The sequence below is a fragment of the Ostrea edulis genome, chromosome 5 (assembly GCF_947568905.1).
Source record: "Ostrea edulis chromosome 5, xbOstEdul1.1, whole genome shotgun sequence".
NCBI lineage: Eukaryota > Metazoa > Mollusca > Bivalvia > Ostreida > Ostreidae > Ostrea > Ostrea edulis.
Genome location: NC_079168.1, coordinates 464,401 through 482,079, shown reverse-complemented (window position 1 = coordinate 482,079; position 17,679 = coordinate 464,401). Strand labels below are relative to the sequence as shown.

Below are 17,679 nucleotides of genomic sequence, written 5' to 3'. Positions count from 1 at the left end.
AACCTTTATAATGACAGGTTAACAAATTGAAAACAATTAATTAACATCCTCTTAGATTTATTCAAGACTACATTGTTTTGTTGCTTTTATATTCTAATATGGATGATATTTTTTCAGTTCACAATTATGTCCAAATCATTGTAAAAATGACAGTAATCATCTCTATCAAAGTTTACTTCATCACAAAAAAATTACAAAACACGGATAAAAAATCCAAAGAAGAGAGAGACTGCATGATGAGAAGAAATGGAAGAAAAAATTTAATTTGGTACTATCCTCCTACGATGAGGACTAAATGACACATGTCAGGGCTGGCTGCTTTTCCAGGTAGCCAGACTGACTGATAATTTTACATTCTACTCTGTACTTTGTATCATGTATCAAAATGTTTCTCATTGTGTAAGAAACACGATTATAATGACGGCCATTTAGTAAGAATTTGTTCGATATTTTCTTTAATGGAAACAATGCCTTTGTCATCAAGAAACACAGAACATTTGTATCTCCCCAGTTCCAGATTGTAAGTTTGTATACTCTGAAAGAATGCATAAAACATTTCCTTTCAGCATCTAAGGTCATTCTTGTCCTATTAGGGATTCTAGGATTTACGTTTTTCAGCCGTAAGAAATTTTGATCTGTTCAACTGAAAATAGCCATGTTGTGGATATGTTAAAGTGCAGGTATCATTGAAATATTGAATTGCTCTTTCTCGATCTTTTAGATTTCAAAATGGAGCAGGACGAGGTTACGTGAGTATGTGTCCGGTCTGTGATGGATGATAAGAGAACACTACAGCCCCTGTCCCTGGGACTTCAGTCCCTCCTCAGGACTGGTGTGGCATTGACCAGTGTGTCACAATGTGTAGAAGAGCTGGTTTTAAATTCAGTTGATGCAGGTTTGTAGTAGAAAAATATTTAAATGTGATAACAAACACAATCAGAAATCATTTTCTAGTTTTAAAGCTAAGGAGGAACAAGTATCATCACAAATTTGTCAAAAAATATGCCATAAATGTAATGTAATATCAGGATTTATGTTTTCACTTTTTATTTTTATGTTCTTTGTTTTATCTGGTTTCATGTACAGAGTGTACCCTATTAGATTTGGTTAAATTTCTTTGGCTGGCAAGTGGCAATCTTTAGATTGGGGATTTCATTTCCACAGGTTTATCAATTTTTTTCGTAGCAATTTTAAACTAAGATTTCAAGTTTCAATTTTGCAGACAGACACAAACTTTTAAAGTTTTCAACAACACATCATTATTAATCTTATCCACTGGAAATTATATCGCTTGGGTTCCAATCACAGGCTATTATATCGCTGTGGTTCCAATTCACTATTAAAGACTATAATAGTAAATTCAAACCCCAGCGATATAATTGCCTGTGATTATGTCCTATAATTTTCATTCATGTAATTATGCCCCCCTTTGAAAAAGAGGGGGCATATTGTTTTGCACCTGTCGGTCGGTCGGTCTGTCTGTCGGTCGGTCTGTAGACCACGTGTTGTCCGCTCAATATCTTGAGAACCATTCACTTGATGATAATGATATTTCATATGTGGGTTAGTTATGAGTAGAAGAGGATCCCTATTGTTTTTCAGGTCAAAAGGTCAAAGGCCAAGGGTCAATCTACTCTGGACATAGGAATATAATGTCTGCTCAATATCTTGAGAACCCTTTGCTTGAAAGACATCAAACTTGGCACACTGGTACATCCTAAGGAGTAGATGACCCCTATTGATTTTGAGGTCACATGGTCAAAGGTCAAGGGTCAAACTGGGCATAGGAATATACTGACCATTCAATGTCTAGAGAACCCTTTGCTTGACAGACATCAAACTTGGTACGCCAGTACATCTTCAGAAGAAGATGACCCCCATTGATTTTGAGGTCACATGGTCAAAGGTCAAGGGTCAAACTAGACATAGGAATATACTGTCCGCTCAATATCTTGAGAACCCTTTGCTTGACAGACATCAAACTTGGTACACTGGTACGTCTTCAAGAGAAGATGACCCCTATTGATTTTGAGGTCACATGGTCAAAGGTCAAGGGTCAAACTGGACTTAAGAATATAATGTCTGCTCAATATCTTGAGAACCCTTTGCTTGACAGACATCAAACTTGGTACACTGGTACGTCTTCAAGAGAAGATGACCCCTATTGATTTTGAGGTCAAAAGTCAATTGTTGAACTGGACATAGTAATATCTTGTTTCCTATATTTTTAGAATTGTTTGCTTGATTGACACCAAACTTGGTACACTGGTACAGCATAAGGAGTAGATGACCCATATTGTTATTTAGGTCACATGGTCAATTCACTCTTGACTTAGGAAGATATTGTCTGCTCAATATTTTGAATTGATGATACTACTATCAACTAGTTCTAATTGTAACGGGGACCGTTACATATGTTCCCCAAACCTCCCCCAATTAAAAAATGATGTTTTTGTGAATCTATAGCAAAAAATCATTTTATTTTAGCCTTTAATTACATGTAGTACGTTTAATATGGTCATTTCAGTACCCAAAAATGAAAGAAAGCGTTGCACGCGCATGCGTGTATGATTCCGAATTTTTGTTGATGTCGTTCAACAGGCATGTGTATCATATACCCACAGTGTGAATTTCATAACGTTTCCATCAAATATAAGGAAGTTATAGCGATTTTAAAATCATCCAATCAGAATTCAGCACACGTGCATGCACGTGCTGAGCAGTAATTCTAACCACAGCAATTTGTAAGGAGTACCAAGACACATCTAAACCATTAATATCAATATAATTTGATGAAAAACAAAAACGTTATCGTCCTTTAAAATTTGAACATTTAAAAACCGTTGCATGCGCATGCGCGTGTGCGTTGGCATTTTTTTGTTACACCAATATATAGATACTCATATTGTCTACGTATGCTGTGAATATCATCTCATTCGCTTCATAAATAAGATAGTTACAAACGTTTTAGTATTATCCAATCAAAATGAAGCGCACGTGCATGCGCGTGCAAATTGGTAATTTTGACCATGCAAATCAGTTAAGGGTCTCAATATCTACCTATGATATGAATTTCAAGCCATTTCAATGAACAACAAAAAAGTTAGACTGATTCCAAAGTTAGTGTACAAATTTTGTAATGCGCGTGCACGCGCATGCGTACGCGTGCTGACAAAATAACTATTATTTTTCATATGTACAAATGATATACTATCATCCTATTTAGGTTTTATATCGCTTCCTTTAATATTCTGATTTTCCATTTTTTGTACCAAAATTGCAATGCACGTGCGCGCGCGTGCATGCACGTGCAGACAAAATGACTATCACTATGCACATCTACAAACGCTATACTATCATCCTGGAAAGTTTCATATCGATCCTTTCTGTAGTTTCTGAGAACACTACCGGACAAAAAAGTACCGGAGAAAAAGAATAATAACTAGACACGATCTCGTTGCGAGCAACGAGTAGGTCTTCCGTCCGATTTGTTGATGCACTCGGAGTTAAAAAAAAAAAAAAAAAGACAAATGAGTCCCAATTTAGTTTCCGACTTTAAGACACTTTAGATATAATCAATTTTTCATATCATAAGCTTCTGAAGCAAAGTTGCGGTGAAATTCGTTTGAAATTCGACTCTCCAGGCGAGCCATAAGGCCCGCGGGCCTATTTCTTGATGTCATTTGTTAACCCTCTATAGACTCAACAACTTTAGTTCTATATGTCTTTACAAAATATTTACCTGTAAAAAGTTATTGAGATCGACCGATATCGACAAAAAATCGACTCTACAGGCGAGCCATTAGGACCATAGGCCTATTTCTTGATATCAATCGATAGATCTCGATAAACTGAACAACTTTTGTTCAATATGTCCTTACAAAATATTTACCAGTTACAAGTTTTTTAAATCGACTGATATCGACAAAAATCGACTCTACAGGCGAGCCATGAGGCCCACAGACCCATTTTTTGATATTGATCGATAGGTTATGACACATTGAACAACTTTTGTTCAAGAATGCTTTTCAAAAAATATGTCGTTTTAAAGATATGAGGCGTCAAATATTTACGATTTTGGCCCTTAAAATCTCTAATTACGTAACATATGACCTACTTTTTGATTTGATAAGATCAAGCTCGTTGAGATGAACATTTCCGCTTCTGCAACTTATTATAAAATATTAATAGTTTCTGAGATATTCTCAAAAACATTTGGACCCTTCTGAACCCCTAATTTAAAGGGCCAGCCCGTTTTGCTTGATATCGTAAGAAAGGCCTTGTCATTTTAAACATTTTTTGCTCAACAAGTATTTAGAAATTCTTTACCGTTCTCGAGTTATCTCTACAAGAAATATTTAGGGGCCAAACTGTAGCTCCCTAACGGGGCCACATAGGGAAAAAATGAAATGTACATATTGTTTAGATTATCATTCTGAACAACTTTTGTTCAATAATGCTTTTCAAAATATTTGTCGTTTTCAAGATATGAGGCGTCAATTATTTATGATTTTGGCCCTTAAAATCCCTTATTACGTAACATATGACCTACTTTTTGATTTGATAAGAACAAGGTCGTTTAGATGAACATTTCCGCTTCAATGACTTATTACAAAATATTAATAGTTTCTGAGATATTCTCATAAACCTTTGGACCCTTCTGAACCCCTAATTTAAAGGGTCGGCCCCTTTTGCTTGATATCGTAAGAAAGGTCATGACATTTCAAACATTTTTTGTTCAACAAGTATTTAGAAATTCTTTACCGTTCTCGAGTTATTTCTAGAAGTAATTTTTAGGGGCCAAACTGTAGCTCCCTAACGGGGCCACATAGGGTAAAAACGAAATATGCATATTGTTCAGATCATCATTCTGAACAACTTTTGTTCTTTATTGCTTTTCAAAATATTTGTCGTTTTCGAGATACAAGGGGTAAAAAATTTATGGTTTTGGCCCTTAAAATCCCTTATTACGTAACATATGACCTAAATTTTTATCTGAATAGATTTGGATTATTGAGATGAACATTTTTTATTCTTTGACTTATACCAAAATATTAACGATTTTTGAGATATTTGATCTAGACTTTGAGCCCTTCTAGATCCCTAATTTAAGGGGCTAGCCCCTAAATCTTGATATTTTCGAAAAGATCTCGTAAATGTGCACAACTTTTGTTCTACATGTTTTAACAAAATATTTGCAAGAAAAAAGATATTGGAGATCAAAGGTCAAAAAAATTTTGGCATCCATTTTTTCAGGTCCAGGCGAGCGTTTAGGCAAATCGCCTCCGGTAAAATCGAATCCCCCACAAATCTTCTAAAATGTTTACTCTATCTTGTGTAGAAATTTCAAGACTCTAGCTTCAAAAGTAACGGAGGAGATGTGTGGACAACAAGGCCCTTCAAAAAGTCACTAAAAGAGAGATAACTCCTGACCGGAAGTGACGTCAAGCACGAAATTATGCAAGCAAAGTCTCGTCACCAAAAGACATCTTTCCTGAAAATTTCGTGAAAATCGATCGAGAAATGGCTGAGAAAAACGCGTGTACTACCAAGGAAAATAATAATAATAATAATAATAATGAAGAAGAAGAACGCGAACAATAATAGTAAGGTCTTCCGCAGGAGACGGAAGACCTTAATAATGAAGAAGAAGAACGCGAACAATAATAGTAAGGTCTTCCGCAGGAGACGGAAGACCTTAATAAGAAAAGTGAAAAATCAACAATAGAATAATAGAAGGGTCTTCCGCTGAAGACGGATGACCCTAATAATAAGAAACAGAGTAAAAACAATATGTTCCCAAACTTTGTTTGGGGAACATAATTAAATGATGTGTGTGTGTATAACCCTTTTCAATTTTGCACCATGGGGGGTGGGGGGGGGGGGGGGTGGGGGGGGCATATGTGTTTTACAAACATCTCTTGTTTTAATCTATAAGGTTATATCCCCTTGAAGACAGCTGATCATGGAAGTGAAATTGATTTCTTACATAACATGTACATGTACAACAGAGCTAATCCTTGTTAAAATATTTTTATGCCCCCGAGATCGAAGATCAGGGGGCATATTGTTTTTGTCCTGTCTGTCATTCTGTCTGAAACTTTAACCTTGCTAATAACTTTTGAACAGTAAGTGATAAAGCTTTGATATCTCACATGAGTATTCCTTGTGACAAGACCTTTCCGTGGGTACCAACATTTTTGACCCCGTGACCTTGACCTTGGAGTTTGACCTACTTTTTGAAAACATTAACCTTGCTGATAACTTTTGAACAGTAAGTGATAGAGCTTTGATATTTTACATGAGTATTCCTTGTGACAAGGCCTTTCCGTGGGTACCAACATTTTTGACCGCATGACCTTGACCTTGGAGTTTGACCTACTTTTTGAAAACGTTAACCTTGCTGATAGTGCTTTGATATTTCACATGAGTATTCCTTGTGACAAGGCCTTTCGTGGGTACCAATATTTTTGACCCCGTGACCTTGACCTTGGAGTTTGACCTACTTTTTGAAAACTTTAACCTTGCTAATAACTTTTGAACAATAAGTGATAGAGCTTTGATATTTCACATGAGTATTCCTTGTGACAATACCTTTCCATGGGTATTGAACCTTTTGACCTTGACATTTGACCCACTTTTAATTTAATTTTTTTACATCGGTCATAACTTCTAAATGGTAAATATTAGAGCTTTCATATTGTACATGATCATTTCTTTTGACAAGATCTTTCTACTGGTACCAAGATATTTGCCCTTGTGACCTTGGCCATTATCGGGGGCATTTGTGTTTCACAAACACATCTTGTTCAGTTCTTAAATACTTGTAATATTGATAATGGGTTTATAATCTAATTATTAATTAATATGTTGGTTTTTTTTATTCCTGATTAGCTTACTTGGATTGGTTTTAGGTGCAACATGTATTGCGGTAAGGGTGGACATGTCCTACTTCAAGGTTCAGGTGTTTGATAATGGACACGGAATACAGAAAGCTGACCTGGAAACAGTCGCAGAGAGGTCAGAGTTCAATGTTTATCTTAGAACATGTAGCACTTACAAACAGTGGCAGAGAGGTCAGAGTTCAATACTTATCATAGAACATGTAGCACTTACAGTGGCAGAGAGGTCAGAGTTCAATGCTTATCATAGAACATGTAGCGCTTACAAACAGTGGCAGAGAGGTCAGAGTTCAATACATATAGAACATGTAGCACTTTAATAGTAATACATCAAGCAATTGGTGATCAGAATTCTGGTTAATAATTATAATACTAATGCAACTTTTATGTCTTTTGCACTTTGATTGAGTAGCAACGTGACATTTCTGACTATTATATCAGCATTAACGCTCACAAACTATTTTCATATTCTTTTATGTTTATTTGGTCAAGGAATGTACGGAGTGCCTGGGGATAACAAGGTTATTAGAATGGGAATAACCATCTTCTCATCTGTTACTGGCAGGTGTTGGTGCTGATTTAACCGTTGTATTAGAATGGGAATAACCATCTTCTCATCTGTTACTGGCAGGTGTTGGTGCTGATTTAACCGTTGCAAACATCTGTTTTACTGACTCTCCTAGCATGTTACATGTATAACGAAAACTCAGTCTGCTACTTTTAAATCAGCCAAATATAGTCTTTTGTCATGAGAATCGAGATGAGTAAAAAATGAATATGTGTCCAGTCCATGTTTTAGTCACCTTTCTCATTATTGCTGTCTCTCTGCAATTAATCTTCAAGTTTTGCTAGAGACAGTTGTAAAATTGCTGTACACATATTCTGATCTAATAGAGTTGATTTAATGTATAATGGATTTTGATTTAATGTATAACAGATTTTGATTTAATGTATAATGAATTTTAATTTAATGTTTAATAGTTTTGATTTAATGTGTGATGGATTTATCATTATTTTGTAGATATTACACGAGCAAGTGCCACGCGGTTAGTGACCTGGACAACTTGGGCTATTTTGGTTACCGTGGCGAAGCCGTGGCCAGTCTGCGGGAGATATCTGCAGTGTTGGAGATTGTCTCCAGGACCAAATTCTCCCAACTTTCTTACTGCAAGCTGTTCCGAAATGGAGACCCTCTTCCTGTCATAGAATCCATTGTTCCTCGCCCCAGTGTGGGAACAACTGTGACAGCCCATGATTTGTTTTACAACTTTCCTGTCCGACAGAAACATGCAAACGAGAATCTGGAGTTTGAGAAGATCAGACAGAGATTGGAGGCCATAGCCTTAGTCCAGTCCAGCGTCTCGGTCAGTCTGCGGAACGACAGTTCGGGGCAGGTTGTTATGCAGACACACAAAACTAATTCCTTGCTCAACACATTCACAAGTTTGTTTGGGGCAGCAAAGTCAAAGTGTCTTTGTGAAATGAAGGCTGAGAATGATTACTTCAAAATTCAAGCTTATTTAGGAAAAGAAGGCAGCTCCCGGAAAGACCATCAGTTTGTGTATGTAAACAAAAGACTGGTTTTGAAGACTGATATCAGCAAATTACTTAACAGTCTTTTGGGAAAGTCTCTCATTGTCAAAACTAAAACTACTTATGCTAAAGCTCTGCTGGAGGATAGCCCCACAAAGCATGTAGATCGGTATCCAATTTTTGTTGTTCTTGTGGACTGTGTTTTAACTGAATACGATATTACATTTGAACCAGCCAAGACTCTTGTACAATTTAAACACTGGGAAAGTTTAAGAGATAGCTTAGAGAAACTTGTCCAGTCATTTCTTGTTAAGGAGAACCTTCTTTTATCCAAAGGAGATTCTTTTAGTCCAAAACACAGTTCAAGTGAGAAAGAGTTGTTTGAGGAGACACCAGTTGAAGCTTCTGTTGGTACTGTAGGCAGTGAGATTCACACAAATAAAATCCGTGCCGGAATGTCATCCAAGCTGGTAAGGAGAAAAAAGGATTTTTATCACGAAGAAAATATAGGAATCATTAGTGATCCGTCCCCTAAAAATACTGGCAATGAAGATATTTATCCTTCCAATTCTTCTACAAACCAGGCAAGTGACTCAAATGAAGAAGCAGCACCTCAGTCGGTTTGTTTACAGACTGATATTCAAGAAGATTCTGCAGTTGAACATTTTTTTGTGGATACTGAAGAGGAAAAATCTTTAGTGTCATGTGATATCGAAAACTGCACTAAAGAGGAAGTTAAGTGTAGAACAAATGGACAGGATAGCAAAGTTAAGGATTTTAAAACCCCGCTGATAAATAGAACAGAGAGAAAAGAACCGCCAATAATTCTTCACAAGAAAGTGTGTGACAGTCAAGTACAGGCAGGCATAGGAGATGTGCAGGCAGACATGGAAGATAGCTTACAAGATTATGATATGGAGGATCCACTGGACTTCCGCAGAACAGATTCCCTATCCCAAGATAAAATGCCTGAGGTGAACGCCAGGAGAAATTACATATGCATTACTACTCCACATATCTCTCCAGGTGGAAATTCCACTCTCTCAGCATTCCGTAAAAGTCTCCTAAGTTCAAGGAATAGTGGAGAACGCTCATCACGAAAGCTTTCTTTGGCAGAAAAACTACGCTTAAGAAAGAGCAAGGCAAAGCGCATGGAATCAAAGTCTTGTGAAAGAAATGGAAGGCGTCCGCACCTAACAGACATTGCAGAACATGTCTCTGATCATGACTGTCCAACAAAAAGCAGAAATTCTCTGTCACCCATGGGACAATCTTTCAGTCATAAGCAACAGTCAGTGGTTCATAAGCAACGATCAGTGGTTCAAAACATTTCTGTGCCAAATGGTACCACATCTGATAGTCATGTTGCTGTTCCATATTCCAAAAACAGTTCCACAACAACAGCTAATGGAGAAATATCAGCAAGTGATAGCGGAAGAGCTGTAGGACCCAAGTATACTCGCAAATCACTGGATGAAAAACAGATTGATATTTGTCAAAAGCCAAAGAGAGCCTTCAGCATGGCATGCCAGCATTGTGATAGTGATATTGAAATGTGTGAAGCATGCACAAGTGGAAGAACACGTTCCACTACATCAGAAAGAATACCTTGTTCAGACCTTGATTCCAAAGCTGTTAAATCTAACCATAAACTACTAGATAATGATAAGGATCAGGAATTGCAGTCTGAAGTAAACTTCAGATCAGATCACCAGGAATCACTCAGTGTAGAGAGCAACCATGTAGCCGTACAGACAGAAAGCAACCATGTAACCAAACAGACAAGCAAAAGGGCAAGCAAAGACATGGCAGACTCCACGGCAGCGAAACTGCCCAGAATGACTCAAAGAAATATATCGTCTGACTCGATGGAAACAGAGAACGATGAAAGGTCCTCCAATAAACCTGATTCTACTCTGCCAAAGGGTAAATTCTTTTCTATGTACTCGGATTTGGAGGAATTGACCATCCCTGGTTCTCTTCAGCAAGGATTGCAGTTGAAATTTGAGACTGAATCAGAGGCTGGAAAAAACAGCAAACTTTCCGAGGAGAGGAAGTTCATTTATACTGCAGGCATGCTGCAAACAGCACAAGATTACAACAAAATGCAAACAGAGACAGAAAATGTTTCTCAAAATGTATCGGAAAAGTTTGAAACCAGGAATAACATAAAAGATTTTGAAATATGGCCTCCCAGAAATGTTTACTTGAATCAGTCGCACAAACAGGCATGTGCATCAGCTAAGAGGGATAAAGATTCATTTGAGAAACCAAAATCAAAACCGAACTGTCATTTGAAGGATCCGTTTATTGTAGATATCGATGATACTCCGTGCAATTCTGAAAACCGTTTAAATGGATTGACTGCTGATTCAAGATGTATATTGGATGCAGCTGTTGATTCTGATAATGCTCCAAACAGGAACATGTTGGATATTGATTGCAATTTATTTTGTGATGAAACGCTGGATGATATAGTGACCTCCATTAGGAGGGTGAAGACTAATAATGAAGGAAAACAATGTGTACCAGAATCTGAACCTTTCTGGCACATTGACGATTCTCAAGAATTCATTCCCACCAATCTAACATTTGATTCAGACTTTTCAAAGGAAATCCAGGAGCCGAGTCGAGTGAAATTAAACCTGTCTTTAGTCGATTCCCTGGGATTTAGTTTTTCTTCAGTTAATGGCACCAGAAGTGGAGAAAATACACCAAATACTCCCAATTCAGACCTAACCGTCCCAAAGTTTGAACAAAGGACCTGTTGTTCTCCTACTGGATCAGAGGGATTTTCTCCGGATTTGGATCCAGATCATGAACTATCCCATAGTCTAGCCTACTCCGGATCCTCCATGGATGATGGAAAATTGGAGAAAGAAGTGAGTGAACAGAATCTCAAGTGTGATGCATCAACTTCTGAATGCAGTGAAATTCCAATGAGCTTGACATTGTCAAGAGTCTTGGGAGAAGTGACTGACAAACCAGAGACAGGTGACCAGTCTTCAAGTAGTTGTGAAGGTGATGGTTTTTCTAAGTGGTTTTCACTAGGATCAAGCTGCTCAACCTGTGAAGAAAATTCAAAAGCGCAAAATAATGACTTTATGACTGTACCAGATGTTTCTTTGTCTGAAACTACACAGCTGATAGTGGACAGTGAACCCTGTGACACGCATTCACAAGTGGCAGATCATTCGACACAAAAGTATGAATCCAGTGAATGTGGTAACAGTACTCCAACCGTGCATGTAGATAATCGGAGATCCCTAGGTGTCGAGATAGTGGAGACCAAAACAGATGAGAACATACCCACTGACCCTACCAAAGACACACATAGTCCCATAACCCCCGACACAACCAAAGACACACATAGTCATACACCCCCCAACACTACCAAAGACACACATAGTCATACACCCCCCAACACTACCAAAGACACACATAGTCATACACCCCCCAACACTACCAAAGACACACATAGTCACATAGCCCATGACTCTGTCTTAGACACACACAAACGCATATTCACAGGTTCTACAAAAGATGCACGCAGTCACATACCCTCATGTTCTACCAAAGACACCTGCAGTAATCATGATTCTGCTGAATGTGGTGTATCTAGTCCATGGTCAGAAGTAGCAGATGAAGATCTTTTGGAAATGGATGTTGGCTGTGAAAGGGTAACGGATGAGGCGCCGCCAAAGACCTGGATTAGAATAGCTGATAAAAAGACAGGTATCTATTTAAATGACTGAAAGAGCATGACATAACACATATACTATTAAACTACTCATGACAATGCCATTACCTATCTTTGGAAGCTTGGCATTTTTTGTTTGAAATGTTTCTCGTTTACTTCACAGGACGAGATGTTTTTGTTAATAAGAATACTGGTCACACTGTTACCAATGAGAAATTAATTCCAAACGAAGACGACGAAGGTGAGTTAGTTTTCCTGTCAGTAAACTTTTGTAGTATCGGTCTGGGCATGTAGATACAATGAATGGATCCTGTTGTGTTTTTATTGTACAGGTGATAACGTAGAGGCAAGAGAACCTCTCCAGTGTAGACGACTGGTGAAAAGAGCAGGCACCAGCTGCCCGTCTATAACGTCGTCAGTCCGGGCAATGATAGAGGAACATTTCGACGCAGACGATGAGATGTCTTCTGTCAAGTGGAAGGACAAGACTACAGCAATGGAAACTTCTAAAGGTGATCGTCAGGCTTCTCACCATTTTCTTTACAGTAACTGTAGATTCCTAATTTTACGCGAGTACTGCATGTGGTTAAATGACTTGTACATGTCAAATCAAGAGCTCTTACATGTATTTTAACAACAGAAAATTAAAAGCAAATAATTTTATTTTGTGAGTGATGCCTCTCGCAAAATTATTCGATGATAATAGTGTAGCATTACACCTGTTCATGTTTTTCCCTCTGTCTACAATATGTATCTATTCTAGCAGGGCAAAGTGTAGCAGATCTGTTCAAGGAGTGGGAAAATCCCGTGTTTCCTAGACCAGATATGGTAAGTATGGTAAGACTATTTATATAAACTTTCGATGAGGTTGACACTTCAAGTGATAGTCTGATATCAGAAGTCAACAATTGTTTGATTAAATCCTTTAAATTCTGTTAATGTAAATGAGAGGATCTTTCAGGAATACACTTTAAGTCACTAGGTTGGGTTTTCCCGTGTCTATATTTGAGTATAGTGATTAATACCACCTCTCCTGGAGAACTGCATTATGGACATTTCATTTTCTCCTTGGAATTAATGAGCTTTTTGTTACAGGAGATACTGAATGCAGAGATTCTGAAGGAGAGAACACCTGGGGCCAGCAGAGCACAGCGGTCTCTTAATCCCTGTACATTTACCAAGGACATGTTGAAAACTGTAGAGGTCAGTGTGAACCTTTTATTCATGCACAGCATCAAACCATTTTCCTTGTTCATGAGATTTGGTGACTTTATCTTCTAGTCAAACTGCATTTACTCTGAGAGTTTTTCCCCTTTACTTATGTTTACATGATTCTCCTGTTACAACAGAGTGAGTGGGTGTTATAACTCAATGTTGCGTTTGTATGAGTGTGGTATAAACTGCCTCAGGTTTGATGTCCTATTTACATCTTCCCTCTTTCAGAGAGAGACATCTTGTTTTTGTACTCTCTGTCCGTTCGTCCATCCGTCTGTCTGTCACAAATCTTGTGAACGCTTCTCCTCCTGTATGGCTTATCCGATAGACTTTAAACTTTGTACCATGCCTCATTGCCATTTGTAGATTTGCATACTGTTGGAATGTGGGGATCCAATTATTTTCCATGGTTGATCTATGAGGGGTGGAGGATGTAAAATAGTTTGTAAACACTTCTCCTCCTATATGGCTTATCGGATAGCCTTGAAACTTTGTACATTACCTCATTATCGTTTAATGATATTCACTTTGTTCTGATCAGGGATCTATTACATGTATATTCCTACAATTTACAATGGATCAAAGAGGAGTGTTTTATGATTGCTTTTTCATGTACAAGGGTATGTTCACTTTCCGACTGGTACTTCAGCATAAGTCATATACAACAATGACATTGGTTACGTCGATGTTGAATCTTTTCTCCATCTTTTTCATCGATGCACAGAATGCAGTTCATAATGTCTATATTACTGCTCATGCTTTCTCCTCCATACCATGCAGTATATTAAGGGGAGGGGGTTGTAATTTGGAACACTTTCAATTTGGGGAGCTGAGGAGACATTTGTTTTGAACAAAAACAAATTATATTTGTATTTACACCTAGTTGCTCTTCATTGTACAGTAAAACATGGTTATAGCAAACCTCCAGGGGCAGCGAAAAACAGTTCATTATAACCAAACTTTATGATATCCAATAAAATTTTTGTCATTTTCTCTCTTAGAGGAATAAATGTCATTTCGCTATAAGTATGAATTTGTTTTAAGCATGTTTGTTATAAGCATGCTTTACTGTAGTTGTTTTGCTATTCGTATACAGATACACACTTTTGAATGGCCTCTGTACTGTTTTAAGTACTACAGTGAGATTCCCTAATAATACAGGGTGTGTCAAAATTATTTCTCTATCTAGCTTTAACCAGCTATTAGAATTCAACACAGGTGTCTAAAAAGCTATATTCCACATTAAAGTGACAGGCCCGTGTGAAGTGCTTGAACTGTGATGACAAAAGTTGCGTTATTTTTAAGATAAGTATATCAAGCAATGCTGTTTACCTTAGAGGTGGGGGTCATACTAATGTCAGACAATTGTCTGTAAAGAAGAAGCTTTTCTCAGAAATTATCAAGTCTGATGAAATATTCATCACATTACATTGAAATTACTTGCCTCTTTACTATACCAAGTTAATGTTAAAAGCTGTAATTTCCTCTGAGTCAGTCTAATTATTGAAATATTGGTTGTCAACCAACACCACACTAATTTTCTTTCTTCTGTACAAAATCTGTAATGTTTTTTTATTGAAGTGGTTCGCACCTGACATTTGGAGTAATGTCAAGTTTTTGGGAAGTTTATTTTTGATTTCTACATTGAAGGAGAATTAGGAAATTGAAAAGAAAAACTGGGGTCGCAATGCTTGTTATTGAGCTACCGTGTTCGAAACATGACCTTTTTGAACTTAAAATTTATTCAATTAAATTTGATATGTCTGTTGGTGTCAACACAGTATAAGCAACAGAAATCAATCATTGCATAAGCCTGTCTTCTAACATTACAGATAAAAAAAAAGTTTAATACAATTAATGAAAATTAATAATGACCTTTTTGCACTTGATACATGAAAAAATTTATATCAAATTTGTGAGTTTAAAAAGACATATTAGGAGTACTGGTAATGTTTATTTCTAAAATTTCACATAATTTTGAAGGTCTTGTCTTAAAATTTAAAATGAAACTAAAACAGGGTTGTTGGAGACCAAATTTTTGAATTGACAAAAATATTGAATTTTTATGCAAATTTCGAGTAAATTAATTTAAACTATTTTAAGAATTGGTGTTCTATTTGGAAAAATATATCAACTAAATTTATGAATTACAACATTTGATATAGTTCCAAGTCTCAACTACTTGTATCATGAATTATAAATTGAAATACACGTATAGGAGTATAAAAATAAAAGATATATTAGATGAAACAGAAACTGTATTATCACACAGATTTAGAACTTTTTGATTAATGAATCCTTCCGCCACAAAATATAGTCTCTGCAAAACCCTTTCAAAATTTCAATTGATACAATTTTTTTCAACTGGATAGGGTTCAGTAATAGATGTGTAATATGTTTACACCAATGGGATCAGTATTGAACCAGTAAATACTTAGTTGTAACATCCTGCACAATTGTGCTCAAAAGCTCAGGAGCTAACTTCCTTAATCTAGAAAGTCTCGCGTTGAAAAATTATATTCAATAAGCGACTTTGTCAGCTAAGGCATGACAGCACAATGTTACTGTGTACTGCTATATTATCTGTTCTATCTGTGCTATACTGTAGGTGAAATTGAAAGAGGTAACCATACCATAGCAAGTTAAATAATGGTAGGGGGGGGGGTCCTGAAAACTCAAGGTATGAAAAACTAGAGCTCAGTGTGTACCAGTCATTGGGCGATAGATTTTCGAATTTGTAAGTCTAACCCTTCCAGCGAGATTAGGAGAGTTTTAAACATATCTGTATGTAGTAAATTCATAATTCATGTGAAGGGTCACCCAGACTGCCCCTGAGCTAGCTATCCTGGATCCAAGTGTAGATCTTCATGAGTGAAATGTACATGTATGAGAAACTTGCATCAACTATTGTTAAAATTACAGGTGTTAGGGCAGATGGATAGAAAATTCATCACGTGCCTCATGAAAACAGAGAATTCGTCTCCTAGTAAGTATACAGCTGTAACTCAGCATGAAAACAGAGAATTCATCTCCTAGTAAGTATAAAGCTGTAACTCAGCATGAAAACAGAGAATTCATCTCCTAGTAAGTATACGGCTGTAACTCAGCATGAAAACAGAGAATTTGTCTCCTAGTAAGTATAAAGCTGTAACTCATAAAGTTAGAGAAGTTCATGATAATTTATTTCGTGTACTAATGATTACAGTAACTTTTGCTTATGATTACAGTAACTTGTACTAATGAATACCATAACTTGTGCTAATGAATACAGTAACTTGTAGGTACAGGTTTGATCGTGGTCTTTGATCAGCATGCTGCCCATGAGCGAGTCAGGTTGGAAGAACTAACGAAAGGTACTCTAGATCTCCTCAGTTGACCATGTATCCACATTGTTATAAACCCTGCAATGAAGTTGTAGGGGTATATACTGTAATCACCTTGTCCATCTGTCTGTAGATACAAGATTTTATTTTTATTTCCAATATTTTTGCCTTTGATATCTTTACAAATGGTAATGATAGGCATTTTTCTCATGAATGCAGTGCAGTTGTGAACAATGCGTGTATGAATCTTGATAAATATATAGTACGCCTGTTTTAATGACTGGGATTCTGACGGAGATGAAAATAGGATGTAAATGAAAAGCAAAGATGATGAACAGTGATCAATCTCATAACTCCCACAAGGAATACAAAATAATGAGTTGGGCAAACATAGGCCCCTGGAAATACCAGAAGTGGGATCAGGTGCCTAGGAAATATGAAAAATTAATTTCATTTTGGAAAATTCATGAGGGCATGAACAGCAATGCTTCATATCACCAGGATACTTCATAAAACACGTTAGCGCTTCATGAAAAGTATGCAGGAGTGAGGCGCTGTAGTTCATACCCTTGTGTATTTGAATGCAGCATATAACTTTCACTTTCACTTTCAAAGTCGTGGTCCAAATGCTACAACAAAACTGCTATGTTCCCCTTTACTTATACTGAATCAGGATAACCTTTAGATGTCTTACCAGGTTATTATAAGTGATATATCAACAGAACTTGTTCATGGCTTCAGATGCTCTATTTTAGATTCCTTCTGAAAAGCGAAAATTGAAATTTGTTTGTAAAATCGCGAGAAGTTACCCATGCTGATTATAAAATCTTGTGTTCATTTGCAATGCAAATTATGATATTTATGGAATTAACTACATGAATGGTATAATTAAATGCAACCATAAAATTTCTAGTTAATGTAAAACTTATACGGTACCAATTTTGATGCACCAGATGTGCATTTCGACAAATAATGTCTCTTCTGTGATGCTCAACCGAAATGTTTG

The 17,679-nt window shown here is 36.9% G+C and overlaps 1 protein-coding gene across 3 annotated transcripts in view; it reads left to right on the top strand.

Moving 5' to 3' along the window:
• The window catches only part of LOC125649424 (uncharacterized), a 41,337-nt gene that overhangs the window by 1,875 nt on the left and 21,783 nt on the right, over positions 1-17,679 (top strand). Inside the window, exons 2-10 of one of the 3 annotated variants that reach the window (XM_048876969.2) lie at positions 722-895; positions 6,915-7,020; positions 7,924-12,170; positions 12,299-12,376; positions 12,468-12,647; positions 12,899-12,963; positions 13,231-13,338; positions 16,273-16,336; positions 16,632-16,703. In XM_048876969.2, coding sequence (XP_048732926.2) covers positions 772-895; positions 6,915-7,020; positions 7,924-12,170; positions 12,299-12,376; positions 12,468-12,647; positions 12,899-12,963; positions 13,231-13,338; positions 16,273-16,336; positions 16,632-16,703 — 5,044 coding nt within the window. In that variant the 5' untranslated portion in view covers positions 722-771. Of the gene's footprint in view, positions 1-721; positions 896-6,914; positions 7,021-7,391; positions 7,468-7,923; positions 12,171-12,298; positions 12,377-12,467; positions 12,648-12,898; positions 12,964-13,230; positions 13,339-16,272; positions 16,337-16,631; positions 16,704-17,679 lie in introns of those variants that run through there. The other 2 variants (XM_048876970.2, XM_048876971.2) reach the window with 2 other exon arrangements.